Source organism: Leptonychotes weddellii, chromosome 11 (genome assembly GCF_054177405.1).
Source record: "Leptonychotes weddellii isolate Sample4059 chromosome 11, ASM5417740v2, whole genome shotgun sequence".
In the NCBI taxonomy this organism is placed as follows: Eukaryota; Metazoa; Chordata; class Mammalia; order Carnivora; family Phocidae; genus Leptonychotes; species Leptonychotes weddellii.
This window is the reverse complement of record NC_138379.1, coordinates 81,960,651-81,979,470: the sequence shown is the minus strand read 5'-3', so window position 1 is coordinate 81,979,470 and position 18,820 is coordinate 81,960,651. Positions and strand designations below refer to the sequence as shown.

The window sequence follows — 18,820 nt, the reverse complement described above, 5'->3', positions numbered from 1 at the left end:
GCTAAGTGACAAGGTCTCCCTCTCTCCTTCACGTGTAGGGCATCGGTTGCTACATGTTCCGAATTGATGACTCGGAGGTGGTGGATGCCACCATGCACGGAAACGCTGCACGCTTCATCAATCACTCGTGTGAGCCTAACTGCTACTCTCGGGTCATCAATATCGACGGGCAGAAGCACATCGTCATCTTTGCTATGCGCAAGATCTACCGTGGGGAGGAGCTCACCTACGACTATAAGTTCCCCATCGAGGATGCCAGCAACAAGCTACCCTGCAACTGTGGTGCCAAGAAATGCCGGAAGTTCCTAAACTAGAGCTGCTCCTCGCCCCCAGTGTCGGAGTACTAGGACCCAGGCCCATCCAGAGCAATGCTGAAGGCCTTTGCCAGCAGCTAGGAGTTCCAGGATTGAGTGGGCACAGTTGAGGGGCCTCCGTGATGGCTGGGCTCCCTTACATCCTATATTCACATTAGACATGTGATCCTAGTCCTGGAGAGAGAGATGAGGTCTCGAAGAAAAGATCCGCGGCCCGCTTTCTACTGGGGCCCCTCTGATTGTACGCCGTTAAAGAGTGGGCAATGGGGTCGCTAGCAGACTTGCCTGGAAGGAGCCTGTGGAGGGTTCGTTATGTTGGGAGATGGGGCCTGAGTGTGTCCTCGGAGAGAAGTTGCCATCCTCGCCTTGGCCCTTTCCCAAGCACTCCAAGGGAGGGGTCAGCTGGGGGCCCCGAGAGAGAGAGTTGGTTGGATACCTGATAGTTTGCCAGCCGGGCCCAGCCTGTAGCCGTCTGTTGACCAAGCAGAGAAGGTCTCGTGGTTTTCCCTCCTATCCTCCCACTTGAGAGTTCACTTCTGGTTGGGAGACAGGATTCTTAGCACCTTTGGTGTCAAAAGACTGTCTTGGGGTTGTGCTGATGAATCACCAAACGTGGAGCCTGTGGGCTTTAAGTGGGAGTGTTACCCCCAGGAGCCTTATCTCAGCCGATTTCCTTTCTCGACAATAGGAGCAGTGTCCCTCTCATTCTTCCTCCGCCTCCCTCCACCTTCTTCGTTCCCCCCTGTTTCATCCCACTGCTTTCCCGTTCTTCTGGGTGGTAGAGGGGAGTGACTCCCTGCTCAAGGACACTCCCTGCCAGGCATCGTGTACGCCTACAACACAACCCCTGAGCCTGGAAGCACGCCCAGTGGGGAAGTGGACAGGAGCCATTGGTCATAACCAGACGGAATTTGGAGTTTTCGTAAAGCTCCACGGAGAGTTTTAAAGAAATCTATGTAGCATGATTTTTTAGAAGAGGAAAACGATTATTTAAATAGGATCTGAATCATGCAACAACCAGAGTATTACAACCAGGATGACCCCCGGGCCCCATTCCTAGGACATGGTAACTTTATTTTCCCCTTGTTAAGACATAGGAAGACTTCATTTTTAAATGGTCGGTGTCCAGTTGAAGGCAGAACACTAATCAGATTTCAAGGCCCAAAACTTGGGGACTAGACCACCTTGTATCGAGGGACCTCTGCCACCTGCGCAAAATCCACAGGCTAAGTAAATTAAATGACACTACTGCCCTGATTACTCCTTAGGATGTGGTCAAAACAGCATCAAATGTTCCTTCTCCTCCTTTCCCCAAGACGGTGTCCTGAACCTGTTAAATTAAGTCATTGGATTTTACTCTGTTCTGTTTACAGTTTACTATTTAAGGTTTTATAAATGTAAATATATTTTGTATATTTTTCTATGAGAAGCACTTCATAGGGAGAAGCACTTATGACAAGGCTATTTTTTAAACCGCGGTATTATCCTAATTTAAAAGAAGATCGGTTTTTAATAATTTTTTATTTTCATAGGATGAAGTTAGAGAAAAATATTCAGCTGTACACACAAAGTCTGGTTTTTCCTGCCCAACTTCCCCCTGGAAGGTGTACTTTTGTTGTTTAATGTGTAGCTTGTTTGTGCCCTGTTGACATAAACGTGTCCTGGGTTTGCTCTTTGACAATAAATGGACAAGGAAGGTCACCCTACTCCGTTGGGCCGCTCCCCTCCTTCCCGTGTCGAAGCTCCTCAAAAGGCAGTAGTAGTATATCCTGACACAGCAGTGTCCCCTCTCCTTCCCCACACTCTCTCTCCCTTCTGGACTAGCTCGGAGTGGTGAGAGCTGGAATCTCCATTTCCTTCCTCTTGCCCTACTTCCGAGATAGCAACCAAGTTGAATGGCAACCTGACATTTTCCTCACCATCTGCCTCATTGGTCACCTCATCCCCTTCCCCTCTGCCCACCAAGTCCTTATACCTGCAAAGAACCCATGGATCCCCCCCCCCCGTGCCCTCTTGTGGGGCAGCCCGTTGAAACTGAAGCACAGTCTGACCACTCACGATAACGCAGATTCTTCTCTGCCTCTGTCGGCCACTGGGTTTCAGAGCAGTGCAGTCCAGTAGAGGGCAGGGCGCCCTTTTCTCCCACAAGAAGCCCATTCCTCTGGAAGTCTAGCAAAGCAATACGACTCAGCCCTGCGCTCTCTGCCCCAGGACTCATGGCTCTGCTGTGCCTTCCACCCTGGGCTTCCTATTCTTCCGTGACCTTAAGAACTGTGTCTGGTGGCTTTGCTGGAACATTGTCACTGTTTTTGCTGTCATGCAGGGAGCCCAGCACTGTGGCCAGGATGGCAGAGACTTCCTTGTCATCATGGAGAAGTGCCAGCAGGGGACTGGGGAAAAACACTCTACCCAGACCTCGCCTCCCTTCCTCCTTTGCCCGTGAACAAGATACAGTGGCCCTAGGGGTTCCACTAGTGTCTGGTTTCCTTGATTATTGCACTGTGTGAGGTTTTTTTGTAAATCCTTTTATTCCTTTTTTTTTTTTTTTTTAAGAAAAAAACCTTAAGCTGCATTTGTTACTGAAATGATTAATGCACTGATGGGTCACAAATTCACCTTGAGAAAGACCCAAAGGCCAGTCAGGGGGTGGGGGAAACTCAGCTAAATAGACCTAGTTAATGCCCTGCTAGGCCATGCTGTACTGTGAGCCCCCTCCTCATTCTCTTTCTACCAATCCCGAACCCTGAGGCCAGGGGAGGGACCCACTTCTCTCCTTCTCTTGCCAGCTGCAGATGGTTTGCCTTGCCTTTTCACTCCCCAACTGTCAACCACAGAAATGAGTAATTCCTCTTCTAGCTCAGCCTTGAGTCCATTGCCAAAATTCAGCATACCTGCCAGCAACTTGGGGAATAAGCTAAGGTTTCCCTACAAGAGGGAAAAAAGGCAAAAAAACAAACAAAACAAACCGGCATATCTGTCTCCAAAACACCTGAGTTTGTTTTGAAAGTGACCAAGGGAATCTCCGCACAAAAGTGCAGACCGAGGAACTGTGGTGGGTCATTCCCAGGAATCCCCCAAGGGGCACCCCGAATCCCTAAGGAGTCCCAGCTGCAAGCCTGATCAGTTTTCCGGGAGCGAGCCAGCTCCCGGAGAGCTTTGCTGCTAGAATCTGTTGTGGCCGCATTTCCTGGTGGCCAGTGATGTCTGTGTAGCTAGAATGCTGCATGGCGCTGACCCTACGGCCGGAACTTGGTCCCTTGGCTCCCTCTGTCACCGTCCACCACCTCCAGCATAGCCCCTCCGGTTTTTAGACCAATCACCAGAATTAAGGGGGAAGCCCTGGCAGCTATAATCCATAGAAGTTTTCAACGAGACTCCTTTGCCGGGATACAGTCCGCCACCCCGCTTGCCTCTGTCAGCACCCCCCGGTCAATGCAGTGAGCACCATGCAGCTCCCGTGATTGAAAATATACAACAACAACATTAAGGAAAAAAAAAACAAAAAAAAAATCTTTTAATGAATGTATCTTTCTAAAGGACTGACGTTCAATCAAATATCTGAAAATACTAAAGGTCAAAACCTTATCACATGTTAACTTTTAAGTTTGATTTGGGATTTTTTTTAACTAGAAATCAAGTTTGGGTTTGGGTTTTTGGTTTTTTTGTTTTGGGTTTTTTTTTTTTTTTCTTTTTAAAGGAAAAGCGGGTCATTGCAAAGGGCTGGGTGTAATTTTATGTTTCATTTCCTTCATTTTAAAGCAATACAAGGTTATTGAGCAGATGGTTTTGTGCCGAATCATGAATACCAGTCAAGTCTCACACTCTGAAAACTTGCAACTTTTTTGTTTTGGTTTTCAAATAAATATAAATATGATATATATAGGAACTAATATAGTAATGCACCATGTAACAAAGCCTAGTTCAGTCCATGGCTTTTAATTCTCTTAACACTATAGATAAGGATTGTGTTACAGTTGCTAGTCGTGGCAGGAAAACGTCAGTCTGGCGCTCCTCGGATCCTCCGAAGTTGGGGGGGGGGGACCCAAACCACAAAGGGACGGTGACGCGGTCCGTTCCCAGGGTCAGAGAGGAACGCGGAAATGGTGTCACCCAGATTTTTTCTGCCCATGAATGTTGCCAGTCAGTACCTGTACTCCTTGTTTCTCTATTTTCGGTTATGAATGTTGGGGTTACCACCTGCATTTAGGGGAAAATTGTGTTCTGTGCTTTCCTGGTATCTTGTTCCGAGGTACTCTAGTTCTGTCTTTCAACCAAGAAAATAGACTTGTGGTGTTTCTTTTATTGAACTTTTAACAGTCTCTTTAGTAAATACAGGTAGTTGAATAATTGTTTCAAAAGCTCAACAGATGACAAGCTTCTTTTCTAGAAATAAGACATTTCTTGACAACTTTATCATGTATAACAGATCTTTTGGTTTTTTTCCTTGTGTTCTTCCAAGCTTCTGGTTAGAGAAAAAGAGAAAAAAAAAAAAAAAGGAAAAAATGTGTCTAAAGTCCATCAGTGTTAACTCCCTGTGACAGGGACGAAGGAAAATACTTTAATAGTTCAAAAAATAATAATGCTGAAAGCTCTCTACGAAAGACTGAATGTAAAAGTAAAAAGTGTACATAGTTGTAAAAAAAAAAGGAGTTTTTAAACATGTTTATTTTCTATGCACTTTTTTTTATTTAAGTGATAGTTTAATTAATAAACATGTCAAGTTTATTGCTGCACACGATCAAACTTTCTTTTGGCTTTGGGTGGGGGGGGGAGAAAAGAGCCGGCGGGCGTTGGGGGGAGCAGCCGCGAGTGGCTGGTGGCCTGATTGCAGAGTACCAGCCACGGCCCTCTCTTTGAAGGTGGAATCATTAAATCACTCCGCTTCGCCTCCCTCCGGGCCCCAGTCCACACTGACTCTCCGAACTGTGTCTTCCTCCCATGCTCATCAGTGGTTTGTGTTCAGGACCTAATTAATCCCGGATATGAGGAAGGGGTCAGGAAGACAAAGAGCTTTACCTCCCACGTGGCCCCCCTTTTATTATCCGTGGGCGATCAAGAGGCCTTCGGCCGATTTCCTCCCAGTCTAGGAATATATTAAAATGAAAGCATTTCGGGGAGAACCTGAACAGCACTCTTCTTTGCTTCACTCCACCCTAAGGCAGAAATTGGATTCATTTACTCTCTTCCCCCTAAGATGGGTGGGGGTGGAAAGGCAGTTGAGAACTATTGTAGGGACGCCTGGGTGGCTCAGTCGTTAAGCATCTGCCTTCGGCTCAGGTCGTGATCCCGGGGTCCTGGAATCGAGTTCCGCATCGGGCTCCTTGCTCGGTGGGGAGCCTGCTTCTCCCTCTCCCTCTGCTGCTCCCCCTGCTTGTGCTCTCTCTGACAAATAAAAATCTTTAAAAAAAAAAATGCATTTATCTAAAAAAAAAAAAGAACTGTTGTAAATATTCTGCCAAGCCAGGGTTGCTAACCCCAGGCCAAATGAGGTTGAGTTTACACTACAGCCAAGGAACGGAAGACACTCCTCATGGGGGATGGACCTCAAACAGAACCTCTGCCCTCTAGATCAACTGGCCGCGAGGCTCAGCCCCCACCCCTTCTTCCTCCCTCCTGTGTCCTGAGTCACCTTCTGGGACTTGGGAGTTGAGCACCATGGGGACTCCAAATGACCAGGCAGTGTTGCAGGCCATCTTCAACCCTGACCACCCATTTGGAGACCTTGTTGGGTTGGACATGGGAGAGGAAGTGGAGAAGGAAGACGTTGATGAAGGTGAGTTTGACCTTCGACTATAGCGCTCCACACCGGCTGGCCTCAGCCGGGTGGCAGAGGACGGTGGTCTCACAAGGCCCCTTGTTCCATGACCCATGGACAATGATTGAGGTCGGAATGCGAGAGGTTGGCTGATCCTTAATGCACTGGTGGAGTTACTCTGCCAAAAGGAGCAAGTCACGGTTTGTCTGTCCTTCAGCCATCATACCTCTGAACTTAACCTCACCACTTAACCCACCCCATAATCCAAGCTCAACTGTGCTGGGGGAAAGGGTGGTGGGGTGATGCTCAACATACATCTTAGTCATGACAGGACGTTTCACTCCACACGGAATGGAAGCGCAGGGGTGGCTCAGTTGAATTGTTCCGATCTTAGCATGAAGAACCTAAGCAAGCTCTCAGTGTTACACACCTTTACAAGCCCAGCCCCGAGCTAATCCCTCCACAGAGTGAATGCACTCCCTGGCCCTTCCTTCAGTCTCTAATGGGGCCTTATATCTCCATCCGGAGTTTCTTGTTTTAATTAAGTAGGCTCTATGCCCAACATGGGGCTTGAACTCATGACCCTGAGGTCAAGAGTTGCATGCTCTACTGACTGAGCCAGCCAGCCGCCACCCCCACCCCCATCAGGAGTTTTTGATGACCTTTGTTTCTAAAGGAGTGAAGCCTAGGTCTTATGGAAACTTCAGTCTGAAAAGCTGACATGGTTTTCATGACCCAAGTATGTCTTGGTGGTCTTCATGTTGGAGGCAGACTAGTAGAACAAAATGGGGACAGGCTAAGGAGCCTGGAAGACCTGGGTTCAAATCCAAGCTGTGCATTTAGGAGCTGTGTGACCTTGAGTAAGGCATTTAGCTATGGGCTGAGTTTGGGCTTCATTCTCTTGGCAATGAGCCGACCAAAGTCCCTTTCCCAGGTCCCTTTGGAACTTAGACAGTGCTAGCTCTCAGCCTTGGTGACCTCAGCTCCCTCTGCCCACGACACTGCATCCGACTTCTGCTGTGACCCACATCCCAGCCCAGTCTGCTCCCGCTCAGGCCCCAGCTTTCTAAAGCCAAGGGAGCTTTTGCTTCTTGCTCCCAACTGCGTACCTGTCCCCTCCTGGCTCCCTCCCCAACACAGATGGAGTTTTCCCGGGAGCACAGTTGGAGCAGTCCAAGGTCCTGGAGCTGCAGGGGGTGATGGCCGCAGAGGCTGGTGACCTCAGCACAGCCCTGGAGAGGTTTGGCCAAGCCATCAACCTGCTGCCTGAGAGGGCCTCTGCCTACAATAACCGGGCCCAGGCCCGCCGACTCCAAGGAGATGTGGCAGGTGAGGGGAGACGGCCCGGAGCTTCTGCAGGGGGGCCCTGGAGTCCACAGACCAGAGATGAAGTGCTTGTGGGGCTGGGGAGTCACTAAACTGTTCTGGAACCCATGTTCTTACTTATAAGAGATACCTTACGGGCCCTGTAATCTCCTGGGGCGATTGTGAAAATCAGAAGAGATTGCATTCCACTCGTTTATTTAACAAACATTTAATGAGAGTCTACTATTGTAGCAGTGGGCTGGGCGCTGAGGACAGAGATGCAAGACAGACTACTTACAGCAATTACTACGTGCCAGGCATCCAGCACTTTCCACGTGAGCTATAGTAACCCATTTAATCCTCACTACCACCCCAAAAGGTTTGTGCTATCGTAACCTCCATTATTACAGACGAAGAACCTGGAGCAGAGCTGGGATTTGAACCAGGTGGCAGGGCTTGAGTTTGTGCTCCGAACGCCCCTGAACGCTCACAGTCCAGAGGGTAGGACAGACACATAATTGTGATTATGTGTGTAACAAGCTGAGAGGGTTCAGTGTGGTATCTGCCCCTGAGGGGTGAGTTTTCTTTTCTAATTTTTTAAAAAGATTTTATTTATTTATTTGAGAGAGAGAGTGGGGGGAGGGGCAAAGGGAGAGGGAGAAGCAGACTCCCTGCTGAGCAGGGAGCCCCATGTGGGGCTCCACCCCAGGATCACGACCTGAGCCAAGGGCAGAGGCCTGAGACACCCAAGTGCCCCGAGGGGTGAGTTTGAAAGGATGAGTAGGAGGTAGCTGGATGGAGGGGACAGAGTGGGAGCCTGTAGAGACCCAGAGGCATGAAAAGGTACAGGGAACGTCAGATCTCCATGCTGGCTGGATCGGGGAGGAGTGAAAGGGTAGAGTAGAGCCTGGAGAAGTAAATAGGGACCTGATGGTGAAGAACCGGGAATGTTAGGCAGAGGTTGCAGTGTGTCTCGAAAACACGGTGAATCATTAAAGGATTTTAACTGGGGAGTGACTGCATCAAACCTGCTGCACTTGGGTTACTCTGGAATGGGGACAATGGGACGGAGAAGGCCATGCTGGGGACCAGAGGGCAGACGGATGTGAAGGAACGCCAGTCTGGGGCCTTTGGACTCCACTCTGGGAACAGTGGGGAACCACGGGCCCCTTTTCCAGGCTTTGTTACCTGGCTGTGGCATGGCAATGCAGGGCAGGGCTGGGCCAGGCTGTAAAAGCAGGCAAGGACAGTCTGCAGACCAAAACCCCAGAGAGGAACAGAGGTGACTGATGCTGCCTGGAAAAGGTTTTCAATTCCTGCAGACCAGCTCCTGGGAGGGAAAGCCAGAACCGCTGTGATCAGAGAGCTTCTTAACCATCTGGGTGGCCTGGGGAGCACAGCCCCTGCTGGGTTCTGGGCTCAAAACACACAGAGACAGGACAGAGATGGGCCTCTCTGTAGGATGATGCTGGAGCTCCTCCAGACCCTGACAGCTCTTCGGACTAGAGAGCAGGAGTGAACCGAGGCAGAGCCCAGAAGAATTGCAGCTGGGCTCTAAGGTACATACCAGCTGCCTGAGGTTGAGCTCAGAGTTCTAATGCCCAATCCAAGTATTTTGAGAATGATAAACATAACAATGTCCATGTCCGGGGCCAGCTCTGGCTCCAAGATCTCCTTTAATGAAACACAAAATATTGCATTTGTATACAATATAAAGAAGATCATGGAGATGAAGAATGAGGAAAGGCAGTCAGAGGGAGAACAGGTTTAAATCATACCCTGAATGAGAGGAGAGAAACGCCTGCAAAAGGAAAAGAAAGAGAAATGAATTTTATTTGTAAGAAATGGTTATCAGTACATTATAATTTGTTTAGACTCTGAGATTCAGAGTCAGTCCCCCGGCACAGGGTAGATGCTTAATAGCGTCCGAGTGGAACTTGAGCCCTCTACCACTGCTGGACAACGGGCCGGATTCATGAACATAGTGACCATTCAAAATCGCCCCAGCACGCGTGGTGTTCTGGTGTCCTGGATACTGAAAGCTAATAGGGACTCCCAGCTCTGCCACTATAGACGGGCTGTGCAGCCCAGCGCAGGTCTTGCCAGCTTCGCCAGTCGGCCTCGGGGTGATGGGAGGAACGGTGCCCAGCTGAGGAGCAAGGGCAGGCGGGCTGTGGGTGGCCGGGCCCCGGGGCCGCGGTCCTGACCCGCCCGCTCGCCCTTCCCGCAGGCGCCCTGGAGGACCTGGAGCGCGCCGTGACGCTGAGCGGCGGCCGGGGCCGCGCCGCGCGCCAGGGCTTCGTGCAGCGCGGGCTCCTGGCGCGGCTGCAGGGCCGGAACGACGACGCCCGCGGGGACTTCGAGCGGGCGGCGCGGCTGGGCAGCTCGTTCGCGCGGCGCCAGCTGGTGCTGCTCAACCCCTACGCCGCGCTGTGCAACCGCATGCTGGCCGACGTGATGAGGCAGCTGCGCGGGCCCTGTAACGGCCGCTGAGCCGAACCAATAAAGCTGCTGGCTCTCCCGGACTCGCGCCCGTGTCTGCGTCCAGCCGCCGGGCCCCCAGCCGCAGGGCACTCCGCGGTCCGCCGCGGTCGGGACCGGGGGGGCGGGGGGAGGGCGGGGGCGGGGCGGGGGCGGGGCCGGCCGGGCTCGAGCGTTGATTGGCCGCGCCTGGCCCCGCCCGGCCCCGCCGCGGACTGCAGTGCCCCGCAGACCTGAGCAGTCGCTCGTGCTGAGCGCCGGGAGGGCGCCAGGTGAGCCGCCTTGGGGGAACTGGGGGGCGCGGGGTTGCCGCGCGACCCCCACCGCCGGGACCCCCCGCCGCTCCGGCCCACTTCCGCCTAGTCCCCGAAGGCTGGAAAGCGGGCGTGGGGCGACAGATGGCAGGGGGAAGGGACGAGGGAGAGACGGGCCGGGAGGACGGTCCCTTTGGGGGAGGGGCCCTGCGCCGCGAGTCTGCGTGTGCGCGCGCGCGTGTCGGGCCCCGGGCGGGATGCGCGGTTGCGCGCGGTCTCTGCGCCAGCGGGCCGGCGCCTGTTTGTCCCCGGGAGGCGGCGCCCGGTTCTGCGGCCGCACGCTGGGCGGCTGTGTGCTGGGTGGGCTCGGGCCTTCGCGCTGGGCGTCCTTGCCTTCGCCACTGCGGGTCCGTCTCCATTTGTGTGTCGGTGCACGGTTTAGTGTTGTTTCTGGAGACTAAGTTCCTGGAGGAATTACTGAGCCTGCCTGCGGTCACCTGGCTAACGTCCCTTCTCTCGGCAGCCTGGGGCCTAGGCCTGAGCCGCCATGGCGCTGCCCCCAGGCCCAGCCGCCCTCCCGCACACACTGCTGCTCCTGCCAGCCCTTCTGAGCTCAGGTACACCCCCGTTCACCCCTTGGCCAAGCACTTCTGGCCAAGCCCCCGTCTCTCCCCTCACCTTGGGTTTGGGTACCCGCTTCAGGCCCCAGAGCACCAGAGCTGGCTTCCCCTCACCCACCTACCCACGGTCCAGCGAACCTGGGTGCTCCGGCTCTTGGTCTGCTGCCCTGCTGTGACTGGATCTCGTGCTGGTCACAGACCAGTTCCACCCCTCCCCCAGCTCTCCGCAGAACCCCCTGCTGTGTTCCAGGTTGGGGGGAATTGGCACCAGAAATTGATGGTCAGACCTGGGCCGAGCTGGCACTTCGGGAGAACGAGCGGCACGCCTTCACCTGCCGGGTGGCAGGGGGGCCTGGAACCCCCCGATTGGCCTGGTACCTGGATGGACAGCTGCAGGAGGCCAGCACCTCGAGGCTGCTGAGTGTGGGCGGGGAGGCCTTCTCTGGAGGCACCAGCACCTTCACTGTTACTGCCCAGAGGGCCCAGCATGAGCTTAACTGCTCCTTGCAGGACCCCGGCAGTGGCCGGTCAGCTAATGCCTCCGTCATCCTCAATGTGCAATGTGAGTGCCCCTGAGGTGGGCAGGGACAGAGGTTCTCTGCTGAGGGAGGCCCAGCAGCCGCCAGGCAGGTGGTCTGATAGACTCCTTAACACTTAAGCACTTTGCAAATATTAACTCACATTATCCTCAGGATAATCCTATGAGGTAATTATTATTGTTAGCCCCATTTCACAAATGACAAAACGGAGCCACAGATTGGTTAAGTCTGCAGTCCTACAGCTGGTAGGCACAGCCAGGATTCAAATCGAGACATTTTGGTTCTAGTGTTTCTACTGTTTTTGTTTTTTGCTTTTTTTTTTTAAAGATTTTATTTATTTATATTTTGACCGAGAGAGAGTGAGAAAGGAAACACAAGTAGGGGGAGAGGGAGAAGCAGGCTTCCTGCCAAGCAGGGAGCCCGATGCAGGGCTCGATCCCAGGACCCTGGGATCATGACCTGAGCCCAAGGCAGACGCTCAACCAGTGAGCCACCCAGGCGCCCCAAGTGTTTCTACTGTTAATCACTATGAAATGCTGCTTCTCAGGGAGACCCAGCCATCCTGTTTCCCAGTGCCCCCTTGAGGAGAGGTCCAAGCTCCTGGCTCCCTTCTGGGTTTGGGAAGAAAGGGCAAGGAGTCTGAGGGGTGTGGTGAGAGTATATTGGCTTCTGCTTTGCACCAGTTAAACCAGAGATTGCCCAGGTCGGGGCCAAGTACCGGGAAGCTCAGGGGCCAGGCCTCCTGGTTGTCCTTTTTGCCCTGGTGCGTGCCAACCCACCTGCCAATGTGACCTGGATCGACCAGGATGGGCCGGTGACTGTCAACGCCTCTGACTTCCTGGTGCTGGATGCCCAGAACTACCCTTGGCTCAGCAACCACACCGTGCAGCTGCAGCTCAGCAGCCTGGCACACAACCTCTCCGTGGTGGCCACCAACGACGTGGGTGTCACCAGCGCCTCGCTTCCGGCCCCGGGTGAGCACTGCCAGCGACTGGCCCAGCACGGCCTCAGGTGGGTGCAGGATCACAGTGCAGAAATGAGAAGACTGGGGGCCCTCTGGGTGAGTCTTCTGAATGAGCTGTGCCGACCACCTTGAGCAAGGAAGACAGAGTAGTACCTGTCTCTGGCATCTCAGAGTTGGGGGGCCCTGCCCACTTCGAACCTAACCAGAGGACACCTTGCAGGGCTTCTGGCCACCCGAGTGGAAGTGCCGCTGCTGGGCATCGTTGTGGCTGGAGGGCTTGCCCTGGGCACCCTGGTGGGGTTCAGCACCTTGGTGGCCTGCCTGGTCTGCAGGAAAGAGAAGAAGACCAAAGGTAGGGCCAAAGCAGTAGGGCGGGGCTGGGGGGGCTGGTGAGGGTGGCTGAGGAGCAGGGAGAAGGAGAGGGAGGAGCAGCAAGGGCAGCACGTGGGGCTTGGCAGGACAGGTCATCGCTGATCTTCCTGGGCATGTCCACGGGTAAAACCCAATGCAACTCAGGTAGCAGGGCTGGGCACTGGGAACCCAGTCTGTCCCAGAGCCAAAGCTGGGCATTGGCGAGATCCCTTGCCTGAGGGTCCTGGGTCTGAAAGGGCATAGGGAGAGACCCAAAGTGGGTGGGCTCCCTGAGAAAGTGTGTGGTTTCTTTCTCCCTAGGCCCCTCCCGGCGCCCATCCCTGATCTCTAGGTAACTTCCTGGGGCGGGCTGGATGGGCCGACCTGAGATGCAGCATGGGGACAGCTGGAAACCGGGGGTCTCCCTAGTTCTGGAATGGGCCCCAAAGCAGGAATCTGGGCCTGCTGGAGACGGGGCATATCCCAGGCTCTGTCCGCCCTGTAGTGACTCCAACAACCTGAAACTCAACAACGTGCGCCTGCCACGGGAGAACATGTCCCTCCCGTCCAACCTGCAGCTCAACGACCTCACTCCAGATTCCAGAGGTACACCTCTGCCCCCACTTTATCTTCAGAGGTGCTTCTGAGGAAAAGAGAGACCCTGGTACTTAGGAGGGGCTAGGCCCCATCAGGCACACACCTCATCCTGGGCGTACCCGTTTGTCACCCAGCAGGGAAGCCAGCAGACCGGCAGATGGCTCCGAATAACAGCCGGCCAGAGCTGCTGGACCCAGAGCCCGGTGGCCTCCTCACCAGCCGAGGTACTGGGACATGGGCCTGTGGCCCCCCTCCTCCGCTCCCCAGCCCTTGTGCTTCTGCCAGAGGCCTCAGAGTCTCCACGGGCAGAGAGGGCTCTCCCAACTTCCAGGCGGTGAGGCTCACTGCGTCTCACGGGCGTCTTTGCCCCTGCAGGTTTCATCCAGCTCCCCATGCTGGGCTATATCTATCGAGTGTCCAGTGTGAGCAGTGATGAGATCTGGCTCTGAGCAGGGCAAGATTGGGGGTGCCCTCTTGGCTCCTGGGCCCCCTCCTCCTCCTCCAAGGCCACCGCTGCCTGGCCCCGTTGCCACTGGGAAGAGGTCATGCCCCTGCTACTTCTGCTTGCCCTCCTGGCTGGGGTGCCCTCTGTGTCATCCTCATGATCTGACCCTCAGGGGCACGGGTATCTTGGCAGAGCCACCGGCTGCACCTCAGCCCCTTGTTCTAACTCAGGTAGGGGGGCCCTTCAGTGACACCCGTGCCCCGGCGGATGGAGCTCTTTGTGCAGGTGTGTTTGCAGGTTATCTGGCATCTAAGTGTGGCATGGCTCGGCCGGTCTGGGCCTGCCCTGTGCCACACACCAGTACTCTTAGCACTTTGTACAGAGGCACGGGGGTGTGCCCAGTGCGGGGGGCACAGGGAGGGCCCTGCATGTCTTCAGTTTCCTCCCCATGCTGTGCAGCTTTGTTCCCTCAGGGAAAATTTAGGACCCCGATAGCCATATCGAACCAAACTGCCCTTTACACGGGAACCAACCTCTGGCCCAGGGGCAGTGGCCAAGCACAAGCTAATCCCTTTTGCTGCATACCTCTCTGCCCTTCTCTGTCTCCGCCTCCTCTTGGGCATCATATGTTATACATTGGACCTTCTCCATTTCCCCACTGGGCACTATACTTCCCCATTGACCTCACCCTGGCAGTGCCAGGGCCTGGTGTTAGCACAAGTCAGGAGGAAAAGAGGGAGGCGGGAAGTCCAGTGGTACCCTGGGCAGCATGTAGTAGCTGTGCATCATTTTCTTACAGTGTTGGCACTTTAAGCACATCCCCTGGGGAGGAGGGGGTGAGTGAGGGCCCCAGGGCCCTGTCTGTGGCTTCCCCAAGTCTGGCCTTCCTCTGATTCACTGTGAGTGCCCTGAGCCCTCGGGGTTGATGGTTCCCCTCTCAACATGTCTCCCCCGCCATGGGACCCCCTGAGCAGCCCCTGACTGCCTCATCAGCAGGAAGCCGCTCTTCCTGTCCACCCTCGGTTCTTCAGGGGATGGTCGTAGTGGCACATTATTGGACAGAGCTAGAAGCTTTTAGGGGAACATGGAAAAAGGGGGGACCACATACTCCAAAACAACCTAAGAACTCTTTGGAAAGCAACATGGAAATGATAGCAAATTATTATAGTGCAGAGTCTATTTTTCCCTTGTTGATATCTTCTTTTATAATTTTTCTCCTGTTACTGCCTAGGACAGTGCTGAGCACACAGTAGATTTAATAAACTTGACTAAGTGAATGTTACATGTCTGTTTCGTTTCTTCATTTATGGTTTTAAAATGAAATCTTTAAATCACACAGTGAGTAGAGGAAACACCTGTGTATCCACCACTCGACTCGGTTGAATCTTCTCACTTTAACTTGTTTGCTTCAGATCTTTTATTTTTAAAAATAAATGTTATTTCTTTAATTACACTGTTCTCAGTGCAGGGCTGGCGTGCTCCTTTTTGGGAGTGCCAAATCGGGGATCCCAGCTCTCCACTTGGCAGACTCCCCATCTCTCAGGAGTGTGGCTAAGCCAGGCTGAGCTCTTTTGTCCTGGTTAGAGGTACAGAAGGCTCAGACTAGGCTGAGATTTAAAAAAAAAAAAAAATTTTTTTTTCTGGAGAATCAGGGAAAAAGACTAGAAATGAGAGTTGTTGTTTTTTTTTTAAGATTTTATTTATTTATTCGTAAGACACAGAGAGGAAGAGAGAGAGAGGCAGAGGGAGAAGCAGGCTCCCCGCTGAGCAGGGGGCCCGATGCGGGACTCGATCCCAGGACCCTGAGATCACGACCCGAGCCAAAGGCAGACGCTTAACCATCCGAGCCACCCAGGCGCCCTAGAAATGAGAGTTTCCTGAGGGCAAATTTATATCCTTTTCTGAGCAACAGATGGGCTTGGCTTGCATAGTTCTGGGTTCTCTGCCCACCTCCTGGCTTCTCAGTTGTTCATTAGGGTTGGCCTCCATGGGAGTGGCTGAGGCTGCCCCAGCCTCTACTGGTTTTGCACGTAAGCTGCTTTGTGGCCCCAGAACGTTTAGAAGCCAGGGTGCCTCTCTCTGGTGACGGTCGTCCACTGTTTCCTTTGGGAGGTCCTGGAGCCCCTTCCTTGATGGTTCTTTGGCAAGGCTACAAGCCTTGTGCTCCTCTCAGCTGCCCTCAAGGTCTTACTTCTGCAGAAAGGTGGGTTCTTCCAGGCAAATCCGTCCACGCAAGTGTTTGCAAAGGGGTGGACTTTGAAACCAGTGTTCCAGTTTTCCCTTAGAGATTCCCTGTTCCTTTGTTGAGTCCCAGACCCCTTGGAGAATTTGATGAAAGGTAAAGACTCCTTTCTGAGAAATGCTGATGAAGAAGCCCCTGCTCATTATGCAGGTCAAAGCCCATCAAATTACAACTTGGGTGAACCTTGAAAACATGCTGAGTGAAAGAAGCCAAATCCAAAAGGCCATCTGTGACTCCATTTATATGAAATGCCCAGAATGGGCAATTCTGCGGAGACAGAATAGGTTACTGGTTGCCAGGGACTGGAGGGAGGGAAGAATGGAGAACGGCTGCTAATGAAAATGGGGTTTCTTTTGGGGGTGATAAAAATGTCCTGGAATTAGTGGTGATCAAGGCACAACATTGTGAACAGACCAAAAAAACCACTGAACTGTACACTTTACAAGGGTGAACTTTATGAAGTACAAATTATATCTCAATAAAGCTGTAATTTTTTTTTTTTTAAAGATTCATTTATTAGAGAGAGAATGAGAGACAGAGAGCACGAGAGGGAAGAGGGCAGAGGGAGAAGCAGACCCCTTGCTGAGCAGGGAGCCCGATGTGGGACTCGATCCCGGGACTCCAGGATCATGACCTGAGCCGAAGGCAGTCGCTTAACCAACTGAGCCACCCAGGCGCCCTGTAATTTTTTTTTTTTAAAGTAAACCCTATCCCCAGCGTGGGGTTTGAACTCACGAACCCGAGATCAAGAATCGCATGTTCATCAACTGAGCCAGCCAGGCACTCCAATAAAGCTGTAGTTTTAAAAATCATCAAATGGTAAGGGCGCCTGGGTGGCTCAGTTAAGCGTCTGCCTTCGGCTCAGGTCATGATCCCAGGGTCCTGCTCAGCGGGAAGTCTGTTTCTCCCTCTGCTTCCCCACCCCACCCCTGTTTGTGGTCTTTTGCTCACTCTCAAATAAATAAAATATTTTTTAAAAAATCAAATGGTAATTTGATTTGTACATTTCACTATAATTTCACCTGACAAAAGAACCATAAATAAATATTGAACTCCAGTTAATTATATGCATGACAAAGTGTTTAGGGGTGAAGTGTATTGATGTCTGCAACTTCCTTTGAGATGTATCAAAAAACAAGATGGATAGGGGTGCCTGGGTGGCTCAGTCAGTTAAGCTGCCTTCAGCTCAGGTCATGATCTCAGGGTCCTGGGATCAAACCCTGCATCAGGCTCCCTGCTTGGCGGGAGGCCTACTTCTCCCTCTCCCACTCCCCCTGCTCATGCTCTCTCTCTCTCTCAAATAAATAAAATCTTTAAAAAAAGAGAAAATTCTATTCAATTTATTAAAAAAAAAAATTCATTTCTTCCACCCCCCCATTCCCTGCCAACCAGCAACCTACCTGTTCTACTTTATTTTTTTATTTTTATTATTTTTTAAAGATTTTATTTATTTATTTGACAGAGAGAGACACAGCGAGAGAGGGAACACAAGCAGGGGGAGTGGGAGAGGGAGAAGCAGGCTTCCTGCAGAGTAGGGAGCCCGATGCAGGGCTCGATCCCAGGAGCCTGGGGTCATGACCTGAGCCGAAGGCAGACACTTAATGACTGAGCCACCCAGGCGCCCCTGTTCTACTTTGATTTAAAAATTTTGATTACCCATTCAATCTCATTATTAGCTATCGGTCTTTCAGACTTTCTACTTTGTATTTCTAGAAATTTGTTCATTTCATCTAGGTTAACCAATTTGTTGTTGGTTTTTCACCTCCCAGAGCAAGTCACATGGTCCAACCCACAATCAAAAGATAAGGAAGCATCCTGGGCTTACCATGACACCATGACAGGAGGGGCTGCATACTATGTAGGTGAGTGAGGAGTTACTGCCACTAATTTACTCTGTTCAACCTTCCTTTTTTTTTTTTTTTTTAATCTGTTCAACTGTCTTATTGCCTGGGAGGCCCTGAATGATCTGACCTTAGGTACTTTTTTTTTTTTAAAGCAATCTCTACCCCATTGTGGGGCTCAAACAAATGACCCCGAGATAAAAGGTGCCCCCCCTTAGGTACTTTTTAAAAAATTTATAATTAACACACAATGGTATATTAGTTTCAGGGGTACAAACATACTGATTTAACAATTCTATACATTATTCAAAGGTTATCCAATTTGTTGTTCATAGTACTCTCTACTTTTTATTTCTGTGGAATTGGTATTACTGTCTCCACATTCATTTCTGATTTTAGTTATTTGAATCTTTTTTTTTTTTTAGATAATTTGCCTAAAGACTTTTCAATTTTTTTTTAAACATGTTTTTAGGGGTGCCTGGGTGGCTCAGTTGGTTAAGCGTCTGCCTTCAGCTCAGGTCATTATCTCCAGGTCCTGGAATTGAGCCCTGCGTGCAACTCCCTCTCAGCAGGGAGTCTGCTTCTCCCTCTCCCTCTATCGCTCCCCCTGCTCATCTCTCTCTCTCTATCTCTCTGTCTCAAATGAATAAATAAAATCTTTAAAATAAATAAATAAACATGTTTTTATTTTTGTATTTTTCTTTTTTTTAAAAAAAGGATTTTATTTATTTGAGAGAGCGAAAGTGAGAGAGATCACAGAGGGAGAGGGAGAAGTAGACTCCCTGCTGAGCAGGGAGCCCGACGCGGGGCTCGATCCCAGGACCCTGGGATCATGACCTGAGCCGAAGGCAGATGCTTAACCAGCTGAGCCACCCAGGCATCGCAAGGAAACTTTTCTTTAAAAGATCTCCAGTTGGGGCGCCTGGCTGGCTCAGTCGGTGGAGCATGTGACTCTTGATCTCAGGGTTGTGAGTTTGAGCCCCACATTGGGTGTAGAACTCACTAAAAAAATTTAAAAACATAATAAATAAAATAAAAGATCTCCAGGGCGGGCGCCTGGGTGGCTCAGTTGGTTAAGCGACTGCCTTCGGCTCAGGTCATGATCCTGGAGT

General features: G+C 51.8%; 3 protein-coding genes across 35 annotated transcripts in view; all 3 read left to right on the top strand.

The window, feature by feature from the left end:
- Positions 1-5,039, top strand: part of KMT2A (lysine methyltransferase 2A) — a 77,704-nt gene extending 72,665 nt beyond the window's left edge. For all 12 annotated transcript variants that reach the window (XM_081799379.1, XM_081799380.1, XM_081799375.1 and 9 more), the window contains one exon: positions 39-5,039. In XM_081799379.1, coding sequence (XP_081655505.1) covers positions 39-314 — 276 coding nt within the window. In that variant the 3' untranslated portion in view covers positions 315-5,039. The remainder of the gene's footprint in view (positions 1-38) is intronic.
- A 78-nt stretch (positions 5,040-5,117) lies between these two features.
- On the top strand, positions 5,118-9,904 carry TTC36 (tetratricopeptide repeat domain 36). Its single transcript, XM_006741604.3, has 3 exons — positions 5,118-6,087; positions 7,210-7,398; positions 9,605-9,904. Exons 1-3 carry the CDS (start codon positions 5,970-5,972, stop codon positions 9,865-9,867), a joined length of 570 nt encoding a protein of 189 aa, XP_006741667.2. The 5' UTR covers positions 5,118-5,969; the 3' UTR covers positions 9,868-9,904.
- A 146-nt stretch (positions 9,905-10,050) lies between these two features.
- Positions 10,051-18,820, top strand: part of TMEM25 (transmembrane protein 25) — a 31,192-nt gene continuing 22,422 nt past the window's right edge. For 4 of the 22 annotated variants that reach the window (XR_014138908.1, XR_014138907.1, XR_014138906.1 and 1 more), the window contains exons 1-8: positions 10,051-10,127; positions 10,633-10,726; positions 10,950-11,291; positions 11,952-12,279; positions 12,453-12,584; positions 13,089-13,189; positions 13,315-13,404; positions 17,637-17,729. Coding sequence is in view for 14 of the 22 variants with exons in the window: in XM_081799354.1 (XP_081655480.1) it covers positions 10,657-10,726; positions 10,950-11,291; positions 11,952-12,279; positions 12,453-12,584; positions 13,089-13,189; positions 13,315-13,404; positions 17,637-17,729 (1,156 nt within the window). In the remaining 8 variants the exon portion in view is untranslated. Of the gene's footprint in view, positions 10,128-10,167; positions 10,517-10,632; positions 10,727-10,949; positions 11,292-11,951; positions 12,280-12,452; positions 12,585-12,904; positions 12,936-13,088; positions 13,190-13,314; positions 14,908-17,636; positions 17,730-18,240; positions 18,378-18,820 lie in introns of those variants that run through there. The other 18 variants (XR_014138911.1, XR_014138910.1, XM_081799353.1 and 15 more) reach the window with 17 other exon arrangements.

Coding starts and splice junctions, on each gene's coding strand:
- TTC36 (XM_006741604.3), top strand. CDS start 5,970: ATGGGGACTCCAAATGACCAGGCAGTGTTGCAGGCCATCTTCAACCCT. Junction 6,088..7,209: donor GAAGGAAGACGTTGATGAAG/GTGAGTTTGACC, acceptor TCCCCAACACAG/ATGGAGTTTTCCCGGGAGCA. Junction 7,399..9,604: donor ACTCCAAGGAGATGTGGCAG/GTGAGGGGAGAC, acceptor CCCTTCCCGCAG/GCGCCCTGGAGGACCTGGAG.